The sequence below is a fragment of the Chlamydomonas reinhardtii genome, chromosome 5, assembly GCF_000002595.2.
Source record: "Chlamydomonas reinhardtii strain CC-503 cw92 mt+ chromosome 5, whole genome shotgun sequence".
Taxonomy (NCBI): domain Eukaryota; kingdom Viridiplantae; phylum Chlorophyta; class Chlorophyceae; order Chlamydomonadales; family Chlamydomonadaceae; genus Chlamydomonas; species Chlamydomonas reinhardtii.
Window position 1 is genome coordinate 1,275,291 of NC_057008.1, and position 25,132 is coordinate 1,300,422.

Here is a 25,132-nt window from a genome sequence, read left to right on the forward strand (position 1 = left end):
CGGCGGCTGTGATTGTCGTTGCCGCCTCCCTCTGATCGGGATGGGCGGCGTTCTTCATCGCGATGCAGGTCGCGATAGCCGCGGCTCCACGAAGACCGCGGGCGCTCCACGGTGCGTGGCTCGTCCTCAAAGCGCACGCGGCGGTCGCCGGCGTCCTCGCTGCCGGTGGAGTCGCCATCGTTCAGGCCGTCATCCAGGAGCAGCGCCCGCCAGTCATGCTTGCTGATGAGCTCGATGGCGTCCCGGATAGTCTGCTGCAGTGAGCCAGTGGCGGGACGGAACAAGTCCAGAGCAACTGACGCTGACTTGCGCAGGCCGCGGACGTAGGCTCGCACGATGGAGGGGTCGGTCAGCTGCTGGGCCCGCCTGGCGAGGGTAAGGAAACGGTTGGAGTACGCTGCGACGCCCTCACCGGGCTGCTGCGCACAATCCAGCAGCTGCTCAGTCCAGTCCGAAGATGAAAAGCCAAACTGTTCAAGGAATGATGTCTTGAAGTTGTCCCATAGAAGTGGACCCAGCTGCAGAACCTTCCATGCACGGTACCAGGTCTTGGCAGCGGACTCCAGCTTCTCTGACACCTTGTCCACGTAGTCACACGGGCGATAGCCCAGGCGTGCCATCTCCTCCTCAATATCCTCCAGCCACTCGTGTGGGTCTGCTGAGCCGTTGTAACTGGTGACCCCCTGCCAGCGGAAGAAAACCGCTAGCATGTCCGTGGCCATGCTGGGTGCCGCGGGTGCACTGGGCCGGGGGGGTGTAGTGCTGAGGGCTGGCCCCTGGCGGGGCCGGTTGGCAGCCGACTTGGTCGGAGTGCCACCGGGGTCTGGGGGACCCAATACCAGATCTGGAGAGGCGAAGGGGGTACCAGACGGCTGTAGAGTCAGGGTTGCCGTAGCTGTCACACACAACACCAACTGGTGCGTGTGAGTAGTTTATGCCAGGTAGGCTGCAGAAGTATAGACTTGTAGTCTGTAGTCGGAAAAGAAGTCGTAGTCAATAAATACTCAAGCTTGTAAATGCAGAATAGCTTGAACTTGACGACGAAGAAGAGAAGTCGATGAGTCGTAAGTCCCGGTAGCGAAACCAGCTCTGCGCGGGCCGGCCACGTCCTGCTGGGCGGACACCTTTTGCAGCGCGATGAGTTTGGGGCCCGACTACACCGGAGCTTCTCCCAGCGGCAGTCGTATGACGACGCCTGCGGCTGTTACGTTCGTCGCAAGGGGGATGCGCTTGAACACAGATGTTGCTGGTAATGTCCGACGTTGATGTCAGGTATTGCACCAAAGTAAACCAGGCCTTGATAAATCCACTGGGTCGTCGTTGGCGGTCAGGATATAGTTGTAGGCTTGGGCGCCGAGCCAGGAGGGCTGGGGTCGCGCAATGCCTGAGAGAGAATGTGCCGGGGCGGACTGCGGGCAATGACACGAGCGTGTCAAGCCGAACACAAGTCCAAGCAACGGTACTCTTTGGGCGCTGTCTCACTCAGCTGCCTTCTCCCGTAATATGAACACAAACTGGCTGCTGTAGGCCAAGCGTCGGGCTGGCGATGCAACCGAGATGGAACCGGAATCTCAATAGGCAGTCCGTTGTTCCCAAACAGAGCTCAGATGTGAGCTGGAGGTCTTGTTGGAGGTCTTGAATAGCTCAGGGTCTTGACCCAGTGGACTCGGTGACGATTCGATGCTCGCAAGCCGGTCTTCACGTTGGGGTCGTCAGGAGAATCTCAGAGTAGTCTTAAATAGAAGATACACCAGAAGGATAGCTGAATCCAGAAAGAAGGTCAAAGCCTTGGCAGAGCTGTCGGCAGGTGGCGATGACCTTGGCCAAGGGGCTCGCGAGGCTCGTTGACGTCGCTCAGGCGCTTGAAGCCGCCGAATTACGCAGTTGAGATGCGTATGATACCACAGGACCGCGTCGCAGGGGCAGACGGGTCACGAAGAGTCGCGCACGGGGTCGATGCGACCAGGCGTGCGGATGCGGAAGCCGGGGCACAGGGGCCCGCTGAAACGGAGGCTCGGGCTGAAGGCCGATGCCTCAATCACTGTCGCGCCTTGGCGCTGGAAACTTGCGGACAGGCTCGCTGTCAGGGGAGAAGAGCCCTTGAGGGCTGGGAGACTGTTCTTCCGGTATGAGCAAGGTTCGTGCTTGTCAATTACTCGTGGCGTATTACACAGGAGTGCCGGGTTCCTTTCTTGGCGCTCCGGAGCGGTCCTATATTGCCCCGGGCACCTTCCACCATCGCGATTGGCGCAGGGGAGCTAGGCCTGGAAGGTGCAGGGGCCAGCTTCCACTCAGGCTTTGCCCTCATGCAGCGTCCCCATGCAGCGCCTGGACTACCCCCTGCTTGCGTCGCTATTTGGAAATGCGCACCGTAGCTCAAACAACGCCCCAGGGCCACCAGGGGCACGGGGCAAGCTAGGGAAGAGTGTGAGCATCAATGCCCAGTCTCCATCCCTCAACCCGCCCTGTTCTCTAGTCGTCCCTCAAAGTCTAGGCCTGCAAACGCTATCGCCGCCTAGAAAAGTCACACAAAAGCAAGCGCGCTAGGCTCCCGGACTACGGGCATGGGCGGCGGCCCAAAGACCGTCGCCGCGGCCAGGGTAGCCGGAGGGCCGAACCGCATAGAATGGCTCCGCGTCAACGAGCGCCCATTGGGGAAACGCTCCTACCGCTTCAACCTAATCAATTATCGTATTCACACGTCGCCGTAGGACTCGAGCAATCAAGTCCCCTATGCAGCGAGCTTCCGCAAATCCATGCCCGGACTGTCGTCGACAGACTGCAGCCCATTCCTCGTTATGCCATATTCTTATGTACAGATGTATGTGCAAATCACACTCGCGTAGCCCTGTGCCCTTCTGGCCGCGTACTGTCAGGGTCCAGGGCCTAGTTCTACCGATGCCTACGTCTCCTCCTCGCCGCGTCTACAAACACTGCTCAGACCGGCCAATACCATCTCAGTGGTCTCCGTAAGACCATATTGTATCGTGCCCACATCTCGCCGAGCACTTGGTGGCAGTCCATGTTCCTGCCCCTTCCGTCACACCATCGTGTCACGGCCTTTCCTTATGTCTCTCCCTCCCTTTCCGCCGTCTAGCCAGTTGCCCGAGGCTTACGTGTTATTGCCTCATGTATTCGTTTTGAAATGCACTCTCAGGTTCAACCGCCGGCACATACCCTAGTCGTGACCGCGGTGCCTTAATGCGTGCGTAGCCCCGCGTGCGGACTAAAGTGCCCACAGCGCGCTCGGGCGGACACGCAATGCAATAAGCGTCCGGACAGCGCTATGCGTCGGCACACGCGAAGCAGCTACACGTCGGGTTTCGGGAGCCCATCCTGGCGGATTTCGGGAAGCGCCCCACAAGCAGAACTAGGGGCCAAACGCAGCAGTACGAGGCTCATATGTGAACGTTATGACGTAATAAGCACAAACAAAGCGTGGGAGGGCTAAGTTGCGCGTCCGGGCGTGGATATGTCGGGACATGTCTCCACATTCAACACATGCGCACTGACACAGCTGGGCTCTGAAGCGCTGGTGCGCATGAGTTCACGTCTAACAAGGCTGCCGATGCACATTGTCCATTCGTCACGCTGCAGAGAGTTGAGCGCGGGGTGGTCTGGGTCGAGGGGATTTCCATGGATAGGATCCCGCCCGTGACCAAAGTCTCAGAACAGGACCGCTGATGGCACGGATTGATAGTGCTCGTCAAGAGGAGTCGATTGACACCACTTTGGTATAAAATGGAGGGGTTTTAACCCCTGAACAACAAGGTTTTGTCCGTCGGGGGGTCGGTCGTCCCTTCAAGGGGGGTCCCGGGGGATTTCGGGGCATGGGGTCTGGCACTTTGTTTCCTACCCCCCCCCTGGCGATACCGTATGTGCAGGGATTTGGACGGGCTTTGTATCGAGCCAATCAAGTCAGCCAGCCAACAGAAGAAGGTAGGGGTGTGCGATGGGACAGTGTCAAGGCAGGTTGGTGAAGTCCCGCAGAAGAAGGTAGGGGACGCGGAGAACTACGTCTGGATTGACACAAATGAGGGATACTGCATTGGTTACAAGAGGGACCTGCTGACGCATTTCATGAGCCAAGGACGTGGAACGTGGATGAGGCAGGACGATTTCTCGTCGGGATGCACCCGTGGGATGCACCCTTGCGGCGCCCATCTTGTGGAGATGGATGTGGCCCTATGTGGCGGACCGGTACATTGTATTGTCGCGACCTTACACGAGCGCTGGTTCCCTCGGCTGCAAGTTATTCCTGGCTTGTATTGGCTTACGAATTTGGGAAGACGTAACTTAGTCAAATGGGGCCAGGTCAGCTGGGCTGGAGGCTTTGGGCCACTGGGGTGAGCCGAATGGGGCCAGGTCAGCTGGGAGTGGACGAGTGGATGAGCCTCACGTACAGTTTGGGCAGTAATCGTTTCCATGCTGACATATGATGTCTGCTTAGCAATTAGCCTTACGCACTGACTCGGGTTGACATTTCGCGCCTGTGCGCGACTAGAGGCCCACCACGCGCAGGGACCGATACATAAGACATAGAGCATAGATGAGCTACTATCAGCTTTCGCCTCCTCGCGTGGCGGTAATAGGAGGCGGCATTGCTGGAGCAATCGCGACTTGGCGGGTGGGGACTTCGCCGCGGTGACGGCTCGGTCCAAGTGCGGAACATTGCTAACCACACCATTGGTATTGTGCAGCTGACAAATCTCGGGGCCAATGTTACTTTGGTCGATATGGGCAAGAACATGCCTGGTGAGGCGTCAAATTCGCCCTGTCGGGGGTCTTTGAGATGGCGTGGAACCACGAAAACGGGTATAGCTGACTTACAAATGAGGAACGGAACGGTAGCGCCTGGGTTGGCTTGCCGCTCGGAGTTACTGCTCGCGAGTGCGTGCGCCTGGCACCGGGGCAGCGGCCCGCCATGGTCAAGGTTGCCCCCGCGCCCTTCCTTTTGTTGCGGCGCGGCCGCAGGCGGGCGCATGTCTACTCGTTTCACGAGCGGGGGGCACCAGTATGACCACGGGTGTCAGTTCTTCAAAGCCACATCCCCAGCCATGAAGAAGCTGGTGGCGGAGTGGGTGGCTGCGGGTGAGGCTAGCGGGGCTGCAGGCCTAGCTGTCAAGGCTGGCTTCAACTGGACTCGCAAAGGGGGGTTTCGGGTTCCTCAAGGATCGACATGTCCTGTGTCATGCAGCTGTGCGCAACCTGGCTCCAGCCGGTGCCCGTGTGTAGGTTGGGGGCTGCTTGGACGGGTGCAGTCCTCTCTGTGGCAAGCATTTACCAGCCACTCAGGAAGGGTTGGCTTGCGCCGGCGCTCCTGCAGGTGTGGTGGCAGAGTGGCGTCCCAAGCTGGGTGTGTATGACGCCAGCAGTGGTGTGTTCAAGCGGCGGGAGGAGCTGTCCGCGGCGGAGCTACAGGCGGCAGGAAGCGGGTAATCGGCCTCGGGAGGGCTGGTGGGGTTGGGGCCGTGCACTAGGGCCTTGGAGCAGGACTGGGGGCTGGCGAGTGGACCCGATCGGGGACATGCAGGTTCCGGGCCCGTGCTGTACGGCACCCCCCTCCCCTTTGAGGCTTTGCCGCTCCCAGGCTCGACCACCTTCCCCAACGCCCTTCCCCGCATGCCCCTGGACCCATTCGTCTCCCTTTCCCCCCTCCACATGCAACACATACACACGTGCAGTTTCTTCGACAGCCTGTCTCCCGCCTCGGGTCCCATGTACGTGGCCAAGCCCTCGATGGACACGCTGGTAGCGCACCTGCTGGAGCAGTGCCCGGCACGAGGGGGGACAGGGGCAGCGGCAGGGGCAGCGGCAGGGGGAGGGGGAGGAGCAGGCGCAGGGGGGGACGAGGACGAGGGCGGAGGCGGGTGGGGCGAGGGCGCCAACACGCTGCGGCTGAACACGCGGGTGCGCAAGGCGCGCTTCACGGACGGCAAGTGGTACCTGGCGGGAGAGCGCGTGCAGGTAAGGGGGGAATGGGGGATGGCGGGGATGTGGGAATGTGGGAAGGGAGGGAGGGAGGGAGGCGGGAACATGGTCGGTTGGGCCCGTGGCCAGGGCACGCGGATGTGCCATTTGTGGTGTGAGATGTGGCGCTTATGAAGGGGCCTGTTGCGCGTGGAGGGACCAGCGGCGGGGCAGGGCGGACGGGCGCCATACGCTAGGTTTGTCCGGCCCGCCCAAGTAGTGTTGGGGCCCGGCGTGATGGTGTTGGTCGCGCCGGCTCGACCCCACCACCCCATGTCTTGCGTGGACGGCTAATCCCCCCCCCCTCTCCTCCCTGGCTTGTTGCGGGTTCCTGGGTATGAATGGAATTGGCTCCGACCCCACCCCTGATAGCATGTGATGGCTCGGCGTCTTCGGGTGCTGGGACTGTCCCCTCTGTAACATCCGCATTTATACAACCCCAACCCCACCCCAATACAACCCCAACCCCAACCGCTCCATTTCCCAAGTGCTCCACCTCCCAACCGCTTAACCTCCCAAACTCCCACTCGCGCAACCACCCAACCGCTCCGCTCCACCCCGTCGCCTGCTGCAGGTGGGCTCCAACGGCGGCGTGGACCCTGGGCTGCCGGCGGGGGAGCTGTGGAACCTGGGCGTGTTTGACGCGCTGCTCATCACAGACAGTCAGGTGGCGAGGCCAGGTGGGGTGGAGGAGTAAGGGGGGGGACAGTCAGGTGGCGAGGCCAGGTGGGGTGGGGGAAGGGGGGGGGACAGCCAGGTGGCGAGGCCAGGTGGGGCGTGGGGGAGGGGGGGGGGGACAGCCAGGTGGCGAGGCCAGGTGGGGTGTGGGAGTAAGGGGGGGGACGGCAGCAGGAGGAGGTGGTGGTGGGGTGTGGGAGTGAGGGGAACGGCAGCAAGATGAGGTGGTGGTGGTTTGTCAGAGGAGGGTATGTGAAGAGGGGGGGAGGCGGGCAGTGGGAGGCTGCAACGTTAAAACATTGGGAACAGAATACAAGCAGGGGAAGCAGGGGAGAGCATGTAAAACATCAGGTGTTGCAAGGCAAGCGGTTGCGTACCGATGATCGTAGAGGGGGGGCGGGTGGCGGGTGACGTTTGGGGCAGCAGGGGGGAGGTGGGGTTTTCGCGGGGACCTCTGTCAAACGCATACCCGCGCACTAACGCACCAACTTGCTCCCGCACTCGCTGAGTAAGCCCTTCTCCGACCCGTTCTCCCTCAGGCTCGCCTGGCCAGATCACGTTTGAGGGCGGCACCGCGGCTCTGAGTGCGCTGGTGGCGAGGCTGGCGGCGCTAACCCGAGTGCCTCTGTTCAGCCTCATGGTGAGGCAGTGCGAAGGGAGGGGTTGTTGTTAATACCAGTCTAAATTAAACCAAACTAGTGGAGCAGAGGCAGAGGCGACAGTTGCAAGCAATTATAACTATGGGAGCGGGCCGAGGCGTCATGGAGCAGCAGGGCGAGCGGCACCGGCGATGAATGTCGCCGGCCGGGCTTGGTGGTGCGCATCAGGGAGGAGGGGGAGGGAGGAGGGGGAGGGAGGAGGCAGGAGGGAGGAGGCTAGTGGGTGCTTGGTTGCGGGGCGGCAGGGATTGGGCCTGAGGTACGTGGGGCGTGGGCGGGTGAGCGGGTGGCAGCGAGAGAGGGGCCGGAGCTGGGAGGGCGGGGCCCACGGTCTTCCGACTGACGCCCGGGACGCGGCTTGTCTTGGGTCAACCATCCACCCACGGAGCTTTACGCCGATCACGTGCGCACCCACTCCCAGCCAGCCGCCCTGCGACATGCCTCGCCTGCAAGCACTACAACCGCCCCCCCCCCAACCCCACCCCCGCCTGCGGTACCGCTGTGCCTGGCTACAACTTCCCTTCTTGATTGATCATGAATGTAACCAACCACCATCACCACCATCACCACCATCACCACCACCACCACCACCACCCGGTCCTCGCAGCCCCCACTCATGATCACACACACCACGCACGCACTGCCGGGCAGGTGGGCTGGCCTCCTAACGTGGCGGGTGCGCTGCTGCCGGGCGATGCGGTGCACGTGGTGGGCGGCAGTGCCGTGCAGTGGGTGGCCAACGATACCAGCAAGCCGGTGAGAGGGAGGGAGGGTGAGGAGGAGGAGGGGGAGGAGGGGAGCGGGGGGGAGGAGGGCGAGGAGGTGGAGGAGGCAGTGGAGGGGCAGGAGGGGACGAGGGCGAGGGCGAGGTGGTAGGGAGGGTCTTGGAGGGTGGTTGGAGTCAGCTCCACACGACAGCTGCCAGATGGCCCGCCACCCGCCGTGGAACGTCCCCCGACCTGCTCGGCGGTGCAGCCCGGGTCACCGCCCTGTGTCCTTGCGCTCATTCACAAACTCCTGCTCACACACAGTGCCGCGGCCGTCGCTCTGCATCACATACACGGTCTCTGCGCTTATCGTTTTCCTTGTGCATTGCAATACAATTGTCCTGCGCTTATTGTTTTCCTTGTGCTTTGTGACACAGGGCCGCGAGCGGGACGACGGACTGACCTGCTGGGTGGCAGTCACCAAGCCGTGAGTCAGGAGGAGGCGGGCAGCTGTCGTGCGGTGTCGGCTCAGGCAATGCAGTACTAAGTGCGCGACACCCAGCTTGCGGCCTAGCACGGGGCGTGGGGCATATTATCTGCTTTCCTTGGATTCCGGCGGCGACCTTCCGATTTCACCACTTCACAACAGGGAATTTGCGGCCAAGCTGATCGGCGACATTGGACCGCTGGCGTCGCTGCCGCCCGCGGGGCCGGACTACAACGCCAAGAAGGCGCAGGAGGTGAGCGGCATGAGCGGCATGAGCGGCACACGCAGCCTGCGTGCGGCATGGGGATGGAGGGTGGATGGAGACGGCGTTGTCCAGCTGCTCGGGTGGGGCAAGATCTGGACCGTGGAGGGGAAAGGACTGAGCACGTACAAAGCGCACATAAGGCTGCATGTATGCTTGGTCAACACAAAGCCTCAACCTACAAGGTCTGTGGCTTTCGTGCCCCTTTTAGCACGCACCCGGAATGACTTCACCCACACGAGCACGCGTCCGCCTCTCTCCAGTTCCTTTATAATTGGAACTCCCCACTCCTCCCCTCCCTCCCCTCCTCTCTCCCTCCCGCTCATGTGTGCAGGTGTGGGCGGGCATGCAGGCGGACCTGCGGGCAGCCATGGGTGAGCGGCAGGAGGAGGGCGTCGCCGGCGGGTGGGGGCACCTGGTCAATATGCATCAAGTCCCGCAAGGCCGCAACACACACACACACGCACACGCACACACACACACACACACACACACACACACACACACACACACACACACACACACACACGCCGGCACGCTGTTAGATAGGGTGCAGCACCACACACGGCCGCTTTCCTCTACCTAGCTGACCTCGTTTCCCGCCAACCGTATCGCTCATATACATTATATCGCGTGCCTTCCACTGCTCCTGCTTAGGCATCCGGCCGCTCAACCGGCCCAAGTACCTGTCGGCGCACCGCTGGGGCAGCGCCTTCACCTCGACACCCCTGGGCGTGCCTGCGGTGTGGGAGGCGGACGGCAGGTGGGTGTGCGGCGGGGGCGGGGCTGGCTGGGTGGCGTTTCGGTTTCACGCTCCAAGGGGCAGCGCGAAACGTGGGCGTTGGTTCAGATAAGCGTGCAATGTCTTGTGCCGTTACGGTAACATGAGATTTCGGGACTGCAAAGCTAGGCCTTGTCGGGCTACTTGCGGCTTCAGTGCGGTGGGTCCTCTGCATTATCCTGTTCGCCGAATGCCTGCATGCCCACACCGCCGTGTCTCACTCAGAGGTTGCCGCCCTTTTCAACTCACTCAACCCATGTGCATGTGCTCGCTCCTCAGGTGGGCGGCCGCGGGCGACTTCTGCAACGGGGCGGGGGTGGAGCAGGCGCTCACGAGCGGCGCGGCGGCGGCGGAGGCGGTGGCTGGGATGCTGGGGCTACCAGGGCTGACGGGCGCGGCAGCGGGGGGCAGCAGCAGCGGGTCCGGCGCGACGCCAACGAGGCGGTGAGGGCGCTGAGGGGCATTGGAGCCAAGGGGCGATGCGGGCAGCGGGGTGGCAGCCTGCAGCTGGCGCAGCAGGCGATGGAATGCAGCAGCGCTGGTTCCAAACAGCGCCAGGTGTACGCTGGTGGTCGCGGGGCCGGGACAGGGTGTGGACTGTACTCAAAAGTTGCGCGTGCAGGCATGAGTGCAAGAGGGTCGCACAGCTGTTGACTGAGCAGGACTGACGATGATAGTAGGGTGGAATGACAATGACACACGTATGCATGACTGATTGTGAATTGTACGTTTGGACTGAACGGTCCAGCACAGTTGCTCATGGACACTGGTGCAGGATGCTGGTGCTGCTGTGGTAAATAGCGTGAAGCTGGGTGCTATGTCTTCCGCGCGAAGCTTCTCAACTTCTTATGGATGAGGGCATTGCTTGGGAGGGGAGGGGAGGGGCTGCTCGAGGCTGGGTTGCAGCATGGTGAACACGCGTCGTGACTCTTGGCGGTTGCGATGTGTGGGGCTTCGCATGGTCGGCGCTTGCAAAAACAAAACCCGACATCGTTTAGTACGTAAGAGCTCCAATTATCGGCAAGCTTTTGGAAGTGGCTGGGGTCTTGCTCACCAAACTTTATTTGGCTGGCCACATATCGAGATTTGCAGTGCTTCCATTATGAACAACAAGGATGTGGATCGCCACCTCAGCGTAAGTGGCCGAGCAAAGGAAATTTGTGTCAATGCGACCCTCCCGTCTGAGCGCAAACCCTAGACACGGGCTGACCCTGTCGACTGCTTGCTTGGCATAAGCTCATATTTCCTGGTATGGAAGGCCAGAAACCTTGCTCACAATCTTGCTGATTCCCCACACGCCTTCCGGCGTCCACCCCACATCCCGCAGCCGGAGCTGCTGGAGGCGATCGCGGCCTTCCTGCCGCCCAACGACGTGGCAGCCAGTATGAGGCTGCTCAGCAGGAGCTGCCGCCAGGTGGGAGCGGACTGGCAGGCGAGGGACAATCATTGAGGAGTGCACCGACGCCGGCTCCGTGCGCTGGCGGGCCGTGCGAGAGCACTGGAGTGGGCCTGCTTGGGAGTTGGGAGGCGATCAACGAATACAAATCACGCCCCCGTGGTGACTCCTGCTCGCCCCTCATGCTCTCGGTAATCTTACCGCCACAGCTATTTGCGGGCGCCACCACCATCCGCCTCTCCCAGCCCGTGCCGACCCACGCCTTTGCCTGGCGCTGGTCCGGCCCGGCCTCCGCTGCCCGGGCGGCGACCATGCCGCTGGCCCGCCGGCGGCAGCTGCTCACACTCACCGCGAGCTCGGGCGTACTTGAGAACTACATGACCGCACATGCGGCTGCAGGTGACGCGGGCACGCGGCCATTGTGGGGGCCTTCGTTGGGAGCGTCGGGAAGGTGCCATTGGGGTCTCGGGGGTGTCGGGCGGGGGGGCCGGAGGCGGGGGGCCGGAGGCGGGAGGCCGGAGGCGGGAGGCCGGAGGCGGGAGGCGGAAGGCAGGGTGCGAGAGGCCAGAGGCGGGAGGCCGGAGGCGGGAAGCCGGGTGCGAGTGGCCGGAGGCTGGATGCCGGATCACACGACGGTCACGCGCACCTGGAGCCGCAACCTGAATGAAAACTCAATGCCATTGGATTGCTGTCAACATGCCGTGTGAGGTGCGGATGGAATCTGACTAGCAGGCTGTTGGACTCACATGACATTACGTGTCCGGCCCGCAGGCTGCCTGCCCGACGCCGCCGTACTGGGCGCCGCCGCGGCCGCGGGCGCGCTGCCCCTCATGGAGCACCTACTGGACCTGGCCTGTCCCGCCACACTGCCGCCAGCGCCCCAGCAGGCGCATGAGGCAGATGCAGCAGGGGCAGGAGCGGCAGACGGCAGCAGCAGCAGCAGCAGCAGCAGCAGCAGCAGTAGCAGTAGCGGTCGCGCTCGGCCGCACGCGCTGTGCGCTGCGGCGGAGGCGGGCCAGCGGGCGGCGTGCGAGCTGCTGCTGCGCAGAGGCGCGGCCTGGAGCGAGGCGGCGGTGCGGGGGGCGGCGCGAGGTGGGCACGTGGGACTGGCGCGCTGGCTGCGGCGCCGGCGCCCCGCAGGCAAGCGCGACTGCCACGCAGGTAGGTGCGTGCGTCTTGTGCCGGCTGTCCGCAGGGGCTGTGCTCGCATGGGGGCGGGCCAAAAAACCGCCCGAAATCGCTGGCTGGCGTTTGCAGATTTGCAAGTCTGCGTGATCCATCGGCTTTCCCTACTGGATCTCCAGTTGTACTTGGGCTTGGGGCACTGCGCCTGTAGAGTACCGTGACACACCGCGCGCCCTCGTATTGCGTCTTGTCGTTGCCGGTCCCACAGGCCAGCTGCTGCTGGCGGTGGCGGCTGGCCTGGACCTACCCGCACTGCAGCGGCTGGAAGGCACATGGGCGGCGGAGGCGGAGGCGCGTCGCGCCGCTGCCGCCCGCGCCCTCACCTCACTGCGAGCCACCGCCGCCGCTGTGGCGTCCACAGAGCAGGCCGTCAATGCGGCGCTGGCGCTCACACACGATCGCGAGCGGTCTCAGCAGGTGGAGGAGGACAGGGTCGCGGCGACCAGCAACGCCGCAACCCTGACGGACGTCGCGCGCAAGCTGGCTGCGGCCACAGTCGAGCTGGCTGAGCAGGAGGAGGCGTTCTACTGCAGCCGGCCTACCGTGGAGCCGGCTCTGCCTCAGGTGGGATCGGCATCTGCGCTGGGCACCGCAGTGGCGGGGGGCTCGGCAAGCGCCCCCGCAGCGCTACAGGCAGCGGAGGACGAGGACGACAGTGATACTGGCAGTGAGAAGGACGTGTGGGGCCGCGACGCCGCCAGCGCCGCACCGCACCCGTGCCTGGAGCCGTTCAAAGAGTTGGAGCTGGACGCCCACACGCGGTCGTACTTGCTGCAGGCGGCGGCGGGCAGCCCCCGGCCGGACTGGCGGGACAAGGTGGAGTGGCTGGAGGGGCGGGGGTACGTGCCGAGTGCCGAGGCCACGTATCGCGCCGCGCATCGGCCTGACGGTGCGGAGCGGCTTGCCTGGCTGTGCTCCCGCAGTGACGAGCTGCGAAGAGCCCGACAGCAGCAGGCGCAGCAGGCACAGCAGCAGGCGCAGCAGCAGCAGGCGCAGCAGCAACAGCAGGCGCAACAGGCGGCAGGCGGCGCCGCCGCCGCCATGGGTGCAGCCGCCGGTGCCGGTGCTGGGGATGGTGTGGCCGACGGGGAGGGGGATCAGTGGCGGGGTCAGAAGGAGGGGTACTACGAGCCGGACGAAGGCACGGTGATGGCGGCGGTGGAGGCGCCTGATCCGGCAGTGCTGCGGCTGGTGCTACAGCGCATGTCGGCGACACGGCGGCGACAGATGCGCGGAGGCGAAGGCGAGCATGGTGGCGGTGAGGGCGATGAGGACGGAGGCGGAGGCATGCATTTGCAGCAACAGGTGCAGGCGCAGCAGCAGCAGGCGGCGGCGGCCCTGCCTCTTGGACCGCTGCCGCTGCCGGTGCTGTTTGAGGCCGCGGCTGTTGCAGCGCGCGGCGGTCGGCTGGCGGCGCTTCAGCTGCTAGGCACCGTGGCGTTGGAGGAGGAGTGGGAGGACGGGATGGGAGGGGGCCCGGTGGATGTCGCAGACGGCATCTGGCTGCAGCCTTGGCTCCTGCGCATGGGCTGGCGATTGCTGGCGTTGGCGGCTGAGGGCGGCAACATGCCGTGCTTCAGGTAGGTGCGGGCGCCATGCCTGGTAGCGCGGCATAACACAGCGCGAGCGAGCGCGTACGGAGTATCCTCACCACATGCGTGTGGCATAGGCACAGCTGTGTGCTGTCATCTGCGTGACGCATTTTGCACTTTGAGTGGCGGTGCCCGTCGCGTCCCCTGCGCAGGTGGCTTGTGGACTGCGGCGCGGTGCGTGTGCCGCTCCACCTGCTCGCCCACGTCCTGCTGCCCGCTGCCGCCAGGTCGGGCACTCTGTGGCTGCTGCGGCGGCTGCTGTCGACCGACATGGAGTTCGGAATGGCGGGGCTGGGCGCGGCGGCGCCGTCTGGGGATGCACAACGAGCGCTGCCGGGGGCCGTGGCGAGCGGCTGCGTTGCGGCGGTGCAGCTGTTGACGGCGGCGGTGGAGCAGGCTGCCCTGGTAAGGCCGGTGGGTGCGTCGGTGGGGCACGCAAGCCCTTGCGGTGCCGGCAACAACGGAATGCGTTGTGTGGCTACGTGCTCATGTGCTGCTGCCGCTGCCTGTCGCCCGCCCTGTCGCTCATCCCGCCGCTCTCCCTGTCACCCACCCTGTCGCTCATTCCGCCACTCATCCCGCCGCTCTCCCTGTCGTTCTCCCTGTCGCTCTCCCTGTCGCACTCCCTGTCGCTCTCTGCATCCCACCCCGCCCTCACTCCTCAGCGTCCGTCGCTGTACCTGGCCGCGGCCCGGCATGACGACCTGCTGCTGCTGCGGCACCTGGCCACACAGCTGGCCTGCCCCTGGACGGCAGGAGGAGGAGCAGGAGGAGGAGCAGGAGGAGGAGGAGGAGGAGGAAGAGGAGGAGGAAGAGGAGGAGGAGGAGGAGGAGGAGGAGGGACACAACAGCAGGCGGCGGAGGCGGCGGCAGCAGCGGCAGCAGGCCCGGCGGCGGCAGCAGGCCTGGCGGCGGCAGCAGGCCTGGCGGCGGCGGCGGCGGACGCTGCGGATGGCGATGGTGGTGATAAGGGTGGAGGTGGAGTTGATGGGAGTGGTGGTGATGATTGTGATGGGGATGGGTACGGTGGCATTGGAGCTGGCGCAGGAGCCTTTCTTCGGGCGCCGCCGCCGGCCGATGAGATGCACGTGCTGGCCAGTGCGGTGTACAGCATTTGTGATGACGGTACTGTTGTTGGTGGTGGTGGAGATGGTGGTGGCGGTGCAGGAGGAGGAGCAGGAGGCGGTGGCGCGGGGGGCGGCCGGGCGCTGTGTGCGGCACAGGTAGGCACGCTGCGGCTGCTTGTGGAGCTCGGCTGCCCCGTGCCCGACTGGCAGCGCCTGGCTGCGGCAGTGGCGCTGCGGCGGCGGGCGGAGGTGGACGAGGACGGTGGGCGGGGCCTGGCGGCCTGGATGCGCCAGGTGGTGGAGGGTAGGAAGCAGCAGCCAGGCACGCAGCAGTGATGGGTGATTGTGGGCAGGAGCAGCGGCCCATGGGGCGGCGCCGCCGTCACCTCATCCCTGGAATGCATTGACAATGCCAGGGAGGTCAGGCTGGATTGGGTCTGATGACTACTGCGTAGGAGATAGTACTGGACGGGTGCGCGCAACCGTATAGCCATGGGTTGCAGTTTGGACACTCGTTGGCATACGGCACTGTACAACTTTACATAAACCTAACAACGCAACTGCCTCGCATCCCATACGGGCGCTCCTCTCGCGCACCAGTTGCTCCAGTCGTACAGGACAGCGGGGGGCTCCAACCCGTGCATCCCACTCCGTCCGTCAGCTCTGCCGCCGTAACATATCTTCCATTTCTTATCCAGATTTTAGTTCTAAAACGTTCAGCCTCAGACACGCACTAACGTGGCGTGGGCGCATCCCATGTTTTCCTTGAAATGGAGGGCCACTTTGTTGTCAATTTCTTGCTAAGCTCTAGCCTCCAAGCCTCACAGCACTCACAGCCCTTGGCAGAAAGCCCCCCCCCCCTCGAAAACTGACCATGCGACAGTCGGCAGTCGGCATTTGCTCAATTGCATCTGATGCGGCATGCGTCGTATGGCAACTCTGGAGTCATCTGCACCGATGCACTGCACATGCCGGCACACGCGGCCATGTTGCGCAGAGGCCTCGCGTGAAACATTGGCTGCGTGCCTTCCGCCGGATCCGCTATTCCGCGCTCTCCGCCATCTTCCTGCGGTAGTTGCAGCGGGTGGTGCTAGTGGCACTCCTCTATGGTACACCTCAGCCAAACGCGGCCCTCGAACACGAAGCGCCGCCAGCCCTCCTCGCCTCTGTCGGGCGTGAGGCCGAAGAAGCCCCACAGCCCCACCGGGCAGGCGTTCATCACTGCAGCGGTGCAGCCGCAGGAGGGGAAAGGTACATGGGTGGGTTTGTGTGTGTGTGTGTGTGTGTGTGTGTGTGTGTGTGTGTGTGTGTGTGTGTGTGTGTGTGTGTGTGTGTGTGTGTGTGTGTGTGTGTGGGAGGGGGGGATACACTCATGATTAAGGGGGGCGGGTTGCAGGGGGGGCGGGGTAGGTAGGGCGGCAAGGGGTAGCACAGGCATGCACAGTTTACCCCACCAGATTCCTCCGACCCCAAGGAGTCCAGCTCCTCCCCACGTCCACACGCACCGTGGTAGCTGAAGCTCTTGCGCAGGCTGTAGCTGCCCTCCCCCAGCACCCCCGCATCCTGTCGGGCGCACACGCTGGCCTTGACCTGTGCGGGGGTGGGGGTGCGGGTGGGTGCGGGTGTAGGTGCAGGTGCGGGGGTGGGGCCGTGCGGGCGTGGGAACGTGAGGGCGGCGCGCGCGAGAGAGGAAGGCGGGGGTTCGCCGTGAAATAGTCGGATACCGTAACAGTATGACACGGTATCGGGTTCCGGAACGACATGGTGGACGGGCATCCAGGTGGCCGGCACAGGTAGCGAGGAAGACAGGCGCCGCGCCGTTCGAACCAACACCTTCAACAACAACATTGTTACATGGGTTCGAGTCCAGTTCCGCCCCTCCCCAATCAACCAACCACCGGCGGAGACCCCCTGCCACCTCAGCTTCCGACCTGCCTTCCTGCCTGGCTTCCTCAGAATGATGGGACTTTTCCGTTGGGCCCGGGCACACACACACACCCTGCCCACACGCACACGCACACGCACACATACACATACCCACGCACACAAACACAAACACACACACACACACACACACACACACACACACACACACGCACCTTGACGCAGGGCAGGTTGTGTTTGCGCCCCGCCAGCCGCACGTTGCAGGCCAGACCCATGTGCTCGCGGTACTCGGGCGGCTGAGAGGGGGGGGGAGTGGGTGGGTGGGTGGGGGGCGGGAGTGGGTTGGGCCGCTTGGGAAGAGAGGCGGGGTGGGGGAAAGACGGCGGGTGGAAGGGGAACCACCAGCAGTCCCGGGCGGCTTGGACGCGCGGGGAGCGTCGTTTCCAGGGTCACGCCAGGCAAAATACTCACATGAGAACTCAACCTTCACCTTCATACTTGTGATTTGCACACTCCATTTTGCATGAACGGCTTACTCCCCTTCCCTCCCTCCTCTTCACCGTACACACGCCCCCCTCCCTCCCTCCCCCTCCCTCGCCCCCTCAGCCTCCCGTACCTGCGATGCGTCCAGGTCGTACCGCAGCCACCAGTGGAAGCCGCCGAAGAAGGCGGGCTCGCTGGTGACCACCTGGGGGAAGGGGAGGTGAAGGTGAGAAGGTAGGAGGATGGGGGAGGTAGGGGAAGGGCGGGGGGAGGAGGGAGGATGTTGGGGGTGGGGCGTGTGCGTATTCAAAGGCGTGTGTTTGAAACGCAAGGGGAGAAGATGGACGCCACATGCGCGTGTGTGTGTGTGTGTGTGTGTTTGCTACAAGGACCACATGGTTTCGTGTGGGAGCTGGCGTGCTGTGTGCCACTGCATCTTCGAGTGACCATGCGTGAAACCGTGCCGGTGTCATTGCGTTTGTGCCCAACCCCACCCCCACCCCCACGCCCATTCCCCCCCCCCCACCCCCCACGCCCCCCCCCCACCCCCACCTGCAGTGAGCGCGTGGCCCTGGAGTCCGCATACAGCTGCTGCAGTGTGGCGAAGTCGATGGACCAGTCAAACGTGACACGCTGCGACAGAGGCCGAGCCCGCGACACAAACACAGGCAGCAGCTGCGGCGGCGGCGGCGGCGCCGCCGCAAAGTCGACAGCCGTGGCGCCGCCGCCGCCAGTGCTGGGGCCGGAGATACCGGTCATGCCGCCGCCAGCACCGCCGCCGCCGCTGCTGGATCCGGCGGCGGCCAGCCCCATTGCAGCCTCCACCTCCGCACCGCCCGCCGCTACAGCCGTCGCCCCTGCTACTGCCGGCCCTCCTCCCGCCCCTCCCGCCAGTGCTGCAGCCGCGTGCTGCTGCTGCGCGGCCTGCTGCTGCGCCTGCTGCAGCTGTAGCTGCTGTGCCGCGGGGGAGGTGGTGGTTTCGAAGAAGCGCTCTGCGGTGTACACGTCTCGGCTGGAGGGGTCGGCGCGAGCCCAGGCCATCGCTAGCAGTAGGCGGCACGGGTCCAGAGCCGACACCAGCCAGGGCACCTGCGGGGGTGGGAGGGGCGTGTGTGTGAAGGGGGGAGAGTTGGAGGGAGGAGGGATGTGGGGGGTGGAGGATTGGCAAGGCGCGATGTAATGATGTAGGGTTTTTCAAAAGCTTGCGAGTAAGGTCGGCGGCGCGTGCCTACCTGTTCACAAGTGATCAGGCAATACCGTATGCATCATCAGAAGCAGGAAGCCAGCACAGACCGCAACCCAGACACACAGACCGCCACCCAGACACCCAGACAACTCAACCGGACACACACGCACACACGCACGTGCTCACCTGTGGAATGACGTAGGCCAGATAGGAGTGGGTGCAATGCTGCAGCCGCACACAGCCCGCCAGCTGCCGCCGCTGCTCAGGGCTGGCGGCGTGACCCACGGGGCCCGCGCCCCACTCCACCAGCGCCGCCACCACTGTGTTCTCATTCCAGCACCGCACCTCGGGACTCTGTGTGAGGGAAAAGATGGGAAAGGGGAACGGGGAGAGCAGGGTGCCATTGAGATGCGCGGGATTTTGTCCAGGCCTGTCGCCACATGTCCGCCCATGAGGGTTGCAAGAACTGTACCACATGTGTACCGGCCCCTCCCCCCGCCACCCCCCCTCACCCCACCTGCAACACCGACTACAACCGCGCGCGGGCCTCGGGACTTAAACGACCACACGCGCCCTGCCTCTCAGCCACTAGCTGTCGGGTGTGTTCGTCTCGCAATTGCATTCGACTCGCCCGCCACTCATCCGTACATTCGGGCGCCCTCTTCTGCCTTGCCTCGCCCTGTTTGCGCCCCTGCTTGTCACGCTGTCGCCCGGCCATTGCTTTGCTGCACTCCGTTTGCATTTTCTCTGCGGCTGCCTCTCGTGCTCATCCGTGGACGCTGGTCACCTTCCTGCAGGTGCGATGCGGCTCTGCCTCGCGAGTGTGGCGTTGCGGTGTGTCTGTGTGGTGCTATCGCCTGGCCGGGCGCCCGGAGCGTGAGGAATGCGCGTCAGCAAACTTCCAGCCAGCCAGCAACTCGTCGGTACAGTAACTCCGGCGTTAGGCCAGCCGCGCACTCTTGCCCTGCCTCTGCCAATTGTTTGCCTTTTGCTGGGTATGGGAATTAGCTGCGCCCTAAGGGACTTTACCAACCTGCCTTGCCACTGTCCCATCACGCGCCCTGCCTCTCAGCCCCAACCCGCGCCTCCCATCCTGCCTCCCCGCACCCCACGTCTCAAACCCCGGCCCCACATCTCCACACCTCTCAACCTAACATCTCATGTCTCCAGCCATACGACAGCATCGCAACCCCACCCCGGCCCCACATCTTGCAGCCTCACTCGCATCCCCCATCTCTCCCCGTCTCTGCCACCCAGCCCCTATCTCCCCCTTTCCCCTCAACCCTGCCACCCCCCTCCACGCTCTGGGTTCGTTCTGTTGGCTTCCTCTGGGTTATAAAATGAGCTGCCCCCCCTACCTCACCTGCAGCAGCAGCCGCAGTGCCTCGTACGGCAGCCCCACCAGCTGCCCCCGCCGCCCCGGGCAGTCCAGCACCAGCTCCAGGTCACCCAGCTCCGACACCAGCTTGTCCACCAGCCGCGACAGCGCGCCTGTGTGGGATTGTTTATGTATGGCGGTGGATGGAGGCGTGTGTGTGTGCGCGTGTGGTGGGGTAAAGAGGAAGTGGAAGAGGATTGTGTGTGTGAGCGCGATTTGTGGGACCCCCTCCCTGCAACGTATGCTGCGACCTACCCTACACCCTTACCCTTCTGAACCCTACTCACCCTACTTACCCGGCATCCTGATCCGTGCAAACCCCTATTCACCCGTGCATCCCCCTCCCCCTCTCGTTTGGGCTGGTACTTACAATACCCCCCCACCAACCGCCCACTCACCCGCCAGCTGTCCCCCGGTGTGCAGCAGCTCGGGCAGTTGGTACAGCTGCAGCAGCTGCGACAGCGACAGACCCGGCAGCGGCAGGCCCGCAAAGGCCGCGTTCACGGCGCCCAGCAGCCGGCCCACCTGGGCGGTTGGGAGGGCGGTTGGTTGGGAGGGGCGGTTGGGTGGTTGGGAGGAGTGGTTGGGCGGGGTGGTTGGGTGGGTTGGGGGAGGCGCAAGCGGCTGAATTCCTAGTACAAGCAAGAGCAGAGGTGGTGAGACGCAGGCGTGTGTGTGTTTATTTGTGATTTATGGGGTGTGCTTGTCCCGACTCAGGAATAAACACGCCCGCCCCCATACGACAGACATGCGTGCTGCTTTCATAACCACAGGTGCGCCGCTATCAGCCGGCAAGCCCCTCTCAGCATCACAAATCCTTCCGGAACCCCTCCCATCCACCCGCCACGTGGGCTGCGTCACGCGGTTCTTGACGGTACCGGTAGTCATGAACACGCTGCGTTTCGCACGCCCACACACCATGTTGACCTTCAGCCCCAGCCCCCCCACCAGACCGCTGCTCACTCCTCCTCCCCCCCCCTGAATGTAACCTCGCCATGCTGCTCACCGAGTACTGGTCTGCCAGCAGCAGCAGCGACAGCAGCTGGGGCGGGTCCAGGCCCGGCGGCAGCCGGCCTGTGAGTGGCGGCGCGGTGGGGCGGGCGGGGGGTTACAGTCATAACTATTTAAGAAGTGAAGGCGTAGCCAGGAACAATGGCAAATCAGGCGGGGGCGGGCGGGGTTGATGGGTTGACAACTCAGAGGAGAGGATTCGGGGACCCAGCGGGCTTGTCGCGTGCGGTGTACGGTATTCGACGGCTGGATGGCTGCATGAGCAGCCCTGAGCCTGTACTGTGCATCAAGCAAGGCGCGCTCATCACGCCTGCGCAAAACCGACACACGCAGCCTACGCACGTGCCTCCTCCTCCCAGTCCCCGAGCCACCACTTGCTTTACTTGGGGTTGGAATCACGCAAACCCAACCACCCACCTGCAGCCCCCTCAGTCCGCCCAACCCCACCCACCCGTGTACATGAATTTGAGCATCAGCTCGGCGCACTCCACCTCGTCAGGACCCACATACATGGTCAGCACGCCGCTGCTGCCGGCCCCTGCGCCCCCGACTCCTCCCCCTGCTCCTCCCCCTGCTGCTCCTCCTCCTCCTCCTCCTCCTGTCCTGCCGGCCATGCTGCTGCCACTGCCGAAGGCGGCATCATCCCCCTCGGCCGCCGAAGGGGCCGCGGCCCCAGCCGCCGAGGCAGAGCCAGCAGGAGCGGCGGCGGTTGAGGCGGTTGAGGCGGTTGAGGCGGTTGAGGCGGAGGGCGTCCAGTTCTGTAGCAGGGCTCGGAAGTAGTCTGACGTGGCGGCAAGTACGGCCGCATGCACACGGAAGGTGCGCAGTGGCGGCGGCGGCGGCGGCGGCGGCGGCGCCGGGCGCGGGGGGCGCGGCCGGCGGCGCCGGGACTGCCGCCGTCGCTTCTGCTGCTGGTCTGAGTCCTGGTCTGGATCCGGGTCCACATGCTTCCATTGGTGCTCGGAGTCCGCCTCCGCTGTTGCGGGTGGGGAGTGTGTGGCGGTTGCCAGCACGCCGGCGCCACCGCCCCTTCCGCACGCATCACCCGTGCCACCACCCGCGTCACCCGATGAGCTGCGCCGGCCGGACGTGTCGTGGCCGCCTGTCCCACCCACAGCCGCGCCAGCCGCTGCCCCTGCAGCCGCTGCCCCTGCAGCCGCTGGTGCCAGTGGCCTGGGGGGCGGTGACGCCGATGTCGACGCCGGCGGGGGCACCGGGGCGGTCGCAGGTAGGCTGCTGCTAAGGCTGGCCCAGCTGTCAGACCGGCTCGGGGCGCCCTGCTGCTGCTGCCCCTCCGGCTGCTGCCCCTCCGGCTGCTGCCCCTCCGGCGGCTGCCACTCGGGCTGCGGCCCCTCCGCCTGCTGCCCCTCCTCTGCTTTCTGTTCTGGACCCGCCTCCACCTCCGGCGCCGTCCGTGTTCCCAACTTGGCCGCACCGTCGCGCGCTGACGGCTGCTGCTGCGACTGCCTACGATAGCGGGCTGGACGAGACGCGGCAGCCGAGGGGCCGCAGGCTGTTGAAGGGCCGCAGGCTGCTGAGGGGCCACCGGCTGTGGGGCCGGCTGTAGCGTCAAGAGCAGGGAAGTCGTGTTGCCGCTGCGGCTCGGGGGCCGAAGACGCCCGTGTCAAGCCAGCGGCACATGACGGCGCCGGCGGCCTCAGCAGCGCGTGCTGAGGCCGGGCCGGCCGTGTCGGCTGCAGTGGCGGTAGCTGCTGTAGCAGCTGCCCGGATGGCCGTTGCCCGCGGCTGGCGTCACCGCTTGGGCTGCCCGCAGCCTGGGCGCCGCCGCCTGCCGGCGGCGCAGGATGGCGCCAGCCGCCTGGGCCGATCGCCTCCGTCGGCAGCGCCGCCACAGCCCCCGCCATCGCCTCCGCCACTTCCTCTGCCTCCGGCTCGCGACTGGCGCAGCTCTCGGCCTCTCCAGGGCGGTGGTGGCGATGGGGAGGCGGCTGGGGGTGGGAGCGTTCTGGCTGCGTGAGCGCTTCAGCCAACTGGGGGCGTGCTGCATCGCCGCAGGTTGACAACGCCGGCTCCAACGATGTCTCAGGACCCGCGGGCCAGAGAGCCCGGTCCACATCCGGTGCTGTAGCACGTATCGGGCTGGCGCGGCTGCTACTGCCGGTTCCCGGCCCTGCGCTTCGGGTGCTACTGCCGTTCCCGGTGGCGATGCCAGTGCCTCCGGCAGGCGGCGACGTGGCCGTTGCGCGCTGGTCGCGGTCTAGGAAGGTGTCGGCCGGGGATGCAGCATCCGGTGACATGGCGGCGGGCGGCAGTTGGTGCGAGGTAGCGCCGCCTGTGCCGCGCTCCCCGTGATCCCCTCCTTCGCCGGCGCAGCCGGCCCCTGCATCAAGCGGCTCCTGCTGTTGATCCTGGTGGTGGCGGTGATGGTGGAAGGGGCGGAGGTGCTGGTGGTGCGCTTGCGCCTGGTGACCGCTGCTACTGCCGGCCGCTGTAGCGGCTGCTACTGCGGCTGCCAGCGCAGCCATGCCCGGCCCAGCGCCGCCAGCGCTGCCAGCTGTGCTGCTACTGCTGCCGACTCTGCTACTGCCTCCCGCCCGGCTGCTACTGCCGTGTGCGGGCGGTCGCGGCCAGCTACTGCTCCCGCCAGCTCTGACGGCCCTGCTACCATTTCTGCCAGTGCTGCCACAGCGTTCGTCACCTCCACCTCTAAAGCCGTCGCCACCGCGGTCTGCTGCTGCCGGTCCTGCTTCTGAACGTCCGGCAGCATCCGAAGTGCTAGCGGCATAGCCTACGGCGTCGCCGACAGCGGTGTCTGCGGCCGCTGCGGCAGCACCCATGGCTGAGAGAGTGGAACTGCCGGCGGGATGGCGCTGCCCAGTGGCATGCGGGCGGCGAGCCTGTGCTTGTGCAGCCTCTGCGACAGCCTGCGCGTGAGCCTGCGCGTGCGCCAATGCCTGCGCCTTTGGCAGCTGCTGCCCAGCTGCCTGCTGCAGCTGTGGTGGCTGCTGGGCCGGCTGCTGCAGCTGCTGCTGCCTCTCATCAGCAGGCGGCCGTGTTGCCTGTTGGCGCGGCTCGTTCTGGGCTCCCTCTGCCGGCGGCTGCTCTGCAGCCGTTGTGCCCCTTGGCACTGACCCTGACGGCTGCTGGCCACTGCGCTGCCCCCTAGACTGCAGCGTCGCGTGCCTGGCGCCGCCGCCTCCACCACTACCGGCGCCGCCGCCTCCACCACTACCGGCGGCGGCGCCGCCGCGCGCATTGGCCTCCGCATAGGCCGCCGCATAGGCCGCCGCCGCATTGCCCACTGCTGCTAAGCCCGGTCCAGCAGCGCTGTCATCATGAATGCCGCCGGCACCGCTGCCAGTGCCTCCAGGCGTGCAAGCACGGCGCACAGGGCTAGGCGCCGTCAGGCTGACCATGCTACTGCTGCCACCACCGCTGTCAGCCGCCGCCAGCGGCTGCTGCTGCTGCGTTGCGGCAGTAGCAGCTGCCTCTGGCTCCACCGCTTCTTCACTCATATCGACAGAGCTGATGTCATCATCATCCTGCACGTATCGTATGTAAGGCCAGACCACTGTTTATACGTCAAATTCTTCAAAGGCAAGAACATCACTCGTTTCGGGTCACCACCACATACCGTTACATGCATCCACTGCAAGTTTCCCCGGTGGCACTGTAAATCTCTTCCCCTTGAGCTGCTCCTCGCCCTGCCTGACACGCCACGCTACCACACTTCCCGCATATCCCACCGTAAGTTCCGCACCCACGGACCCACCTCCTGCTCTTGCTCCCCGTTCTCCTGCTCCTCCGCCAGCTGATGCTGATGCTGCGGCTGCAGGTGCGGGTGCAGCCGCACCTCCAGTGTGAAGTCCGAAAACTGCGTTGATTTGCGATGTGCGGTAGGGACGGATGAGTCGGGCATAGTCATGAGCTGACACGTGGGGCGGGTGGTGAGGGGCATGGCGGCTCGGGAAGGCGGGGGCTCGGCCCGCCTCGGTGATTAGGCCGGCGGCGAGACACGCAGGAGCGACCTCAACACGAGCAGTCCGACACAATGCGGTCGAGGCACCGGCAAGCCGACCGAAGGAGTCGCCGCGAAGGTTTCGCGCCTAGCTTTGCAAACCCTCTGCGCCCGGCTCCCTTATCTCCTGCAGTCTCGGTCTATCTCTTCCTCTCACCTGCGGGTTGAGCCACAGCCACTCGAAGCAGGGCACGTCGTCCGCTGGCGCCGAGCCCGCCGCGGCGCTGCTGCTGCTGCTGCCGGCCGCGGCGCCCGCGGCCGCGCTGTTCATGCCGGCGCCGCTGCCCAGTGACTGCTGCTACGAAGATGCAAAGGAGCGACGTACGAGGGAAGCCGAGAACCTAGTAGGGAAATGCCGACTGTACTTTTCCAACGTGGCGGTCAATACCAGGCCGAGGGCGCGTCCTCGTTTAAGCGTGAAGGATGT

General features: G+C 64.8%; 3 protein-coding genes across 3 annotated transcripts; 2 read left to right on the plus strand and 1 right to left on the minus strand.

Annotated features, from left to right (window-relative positions):
* Positions 1 to 4,298: 4,298 nt before the first annotated feature.
* Positions 4,299 to 10,550, plus strand: CHLRE_05g245150v5 (uncharacterized protein). The gene is made up of 13 exons (XM_043062490.1): positions 4,299 to 4,627; positions 4,701 to 4,755; positions 4,975 to 5,091; positions 5,327 to 5,435; positions 5,685 to 5,967; positions 6,545 to 6,650; positions 7,188 to 7,288; positions 7,959 to 8,063; positions 8,452 to 8,501; positions 8,664 to 8,754; positions 9,098 to 9,137; positions 9,421 to 9,526; positions 9,824 to 10,550. The coding sequence occupies exons 2-13, from the start codon at positions 4,737 to 4,739 to the stop codon at positions 9,990 to 9,992; spliced, it is 1,296 nt and encodes a 431-aa protein (XP_042924658.1). The 5' UTR covers positions 4,299 to 4,627; positions 4,701 to 4,736; the 3' UTR covers positions 9,993 to 10,550.
* Positions 10,551 to 10,598: 48 nt separating this feature from the next.
* On the plus strand, positions 10,599 to 15,340 carry CHLRE_05g245100v5 (uncharacterized protein). Its single transcript, XM_043062488.1, has 7 exons — positions 10,599 to 10,679; positions 10,872 to 10,958; positions 11,150 to 11,339; positions 11,712 to 12,101; positions 12,334 to 13,705; positions 13,870 to 14,122; positions 14,383 to 15,340. Exons 1-7 carry the CDS (start codon positions 10,647 to 10,649, stop codon positions 15,118 to 15,120), a joined length of 3,063 nt encoding a protein of 1,020 aa, XP_042924659.1. The 5' UTR covers positions 10,599 to 10,646; the 3' UTR covers positions 15,121 to 15,340.
* Positions 15,341 to 15,482: 142 nt separating this feature from the next.
* CHLRE_05g245101v5 (uncharacterized protein) lies at positions 15,483 to 25,088 on the minus strand. The gene is made up of 13 exons (XM_043062489.1): positions 24,863 to 25,088; positions 24,460 to 24,561; positions 21,772 to 24,229; positions 21,178 to 21,702; positions 20,722 to 20,789; positions 20,114 to 20,240; positions 19,701 to 19,828; positions 18,524 to 18,691; positions 17,704 to 18,240; positions 17,285 to 17,356; positions 16,884 to 16,964; positions 16,290 to 16,374; positions 15,483 to 16,005 (listed from the first exon to the last, which is right to left on the minus strand). The coding sequence occupies exons 1-13, from the start codon at positions 24,974 to 24,976 to the stop codon at positions 15,875 to 15,877; spliced, it is 4,596 nt and encodes a 1,531-aa protein (XP_042924660.1). The 5' UTR covers positions 24,977 to 25,088; the 3' UTR covers positions 15,483 to 15,874.
* Positions 25,089 to 25,132: the final 44 nt, after the last annotated feature.

What these genes read in the sequence shown, in the direction of transcription:
- CHLRE_05g245101v5 (XM_043062489.1), bottom strand. Translation starts at nt 24,976, where the DNA reads ATGAACAGCGCGGCCGCGGGCGCCGCGGCCGGCAGCAGCAGCAGCAGC. An exon ending in GGCTGTGGCTCAACCCGCAG is followed by an intron (nt 24,562 to 24,862) that starts GTGAGAGGAAGA and finishes AAATCAACGCAG; the next exon opens with TTTTCGGACTTCACACTGGA. An exon ending in ACGGGGAGCAAGAGCAGGAG is followed by an intron (nt 24,230 to 24,459) that starts GTGGGTCCGTGG and finishes CGATACGTGCAG; the next exon opens with GATGATGATGACATCAGCTC.
- CHLRE_05g245150v5 (XM_043062490.1), top strand. An exon ending in CCAACGATACCAGCAAGCCG is followed by an intron (nt 8,064 to 8,451) that starts GTGAGAGGGAGG and finishes TTTGTGACACAG; the next exon opens with GGCCGCGAGCGGGACGACGG. An exon ending in TGGGTGGCAGTCACCAAGCC is followed by an intron (nt 8,502 to 8,663) that starts GTGAGTCAGGAG and finishes ACTTCACAACAG; the next exon opens with GGAATTTGCGGCCAAGCTGA.
- CHLRE_05g245100v5 (XM_043062488.1), top strand. Translation starts at nt 10,647, where the DNA reads ATGAACAACAAGGATGTGGATCGCCACCTCAGC. An exon ending in TCAGCAGGAGCTGCCGCCAG is followed by an intron (nt 10,959 to 11,149) that starts GTGGGAGCGGAC and finishes TTACCGCCACAG; the next exon opens with CTATTTGCGGGCGCCACCAC. An exon ending in CGGTGGAGCAGGCTGCCCTG is followed by an intron (nt 14,123 to 14,382) that starts GTAAGGCCGGTG and finishes CTCACTCCTCAG; the next exon opens with CGTCCGTCGCTGTACCTGGC.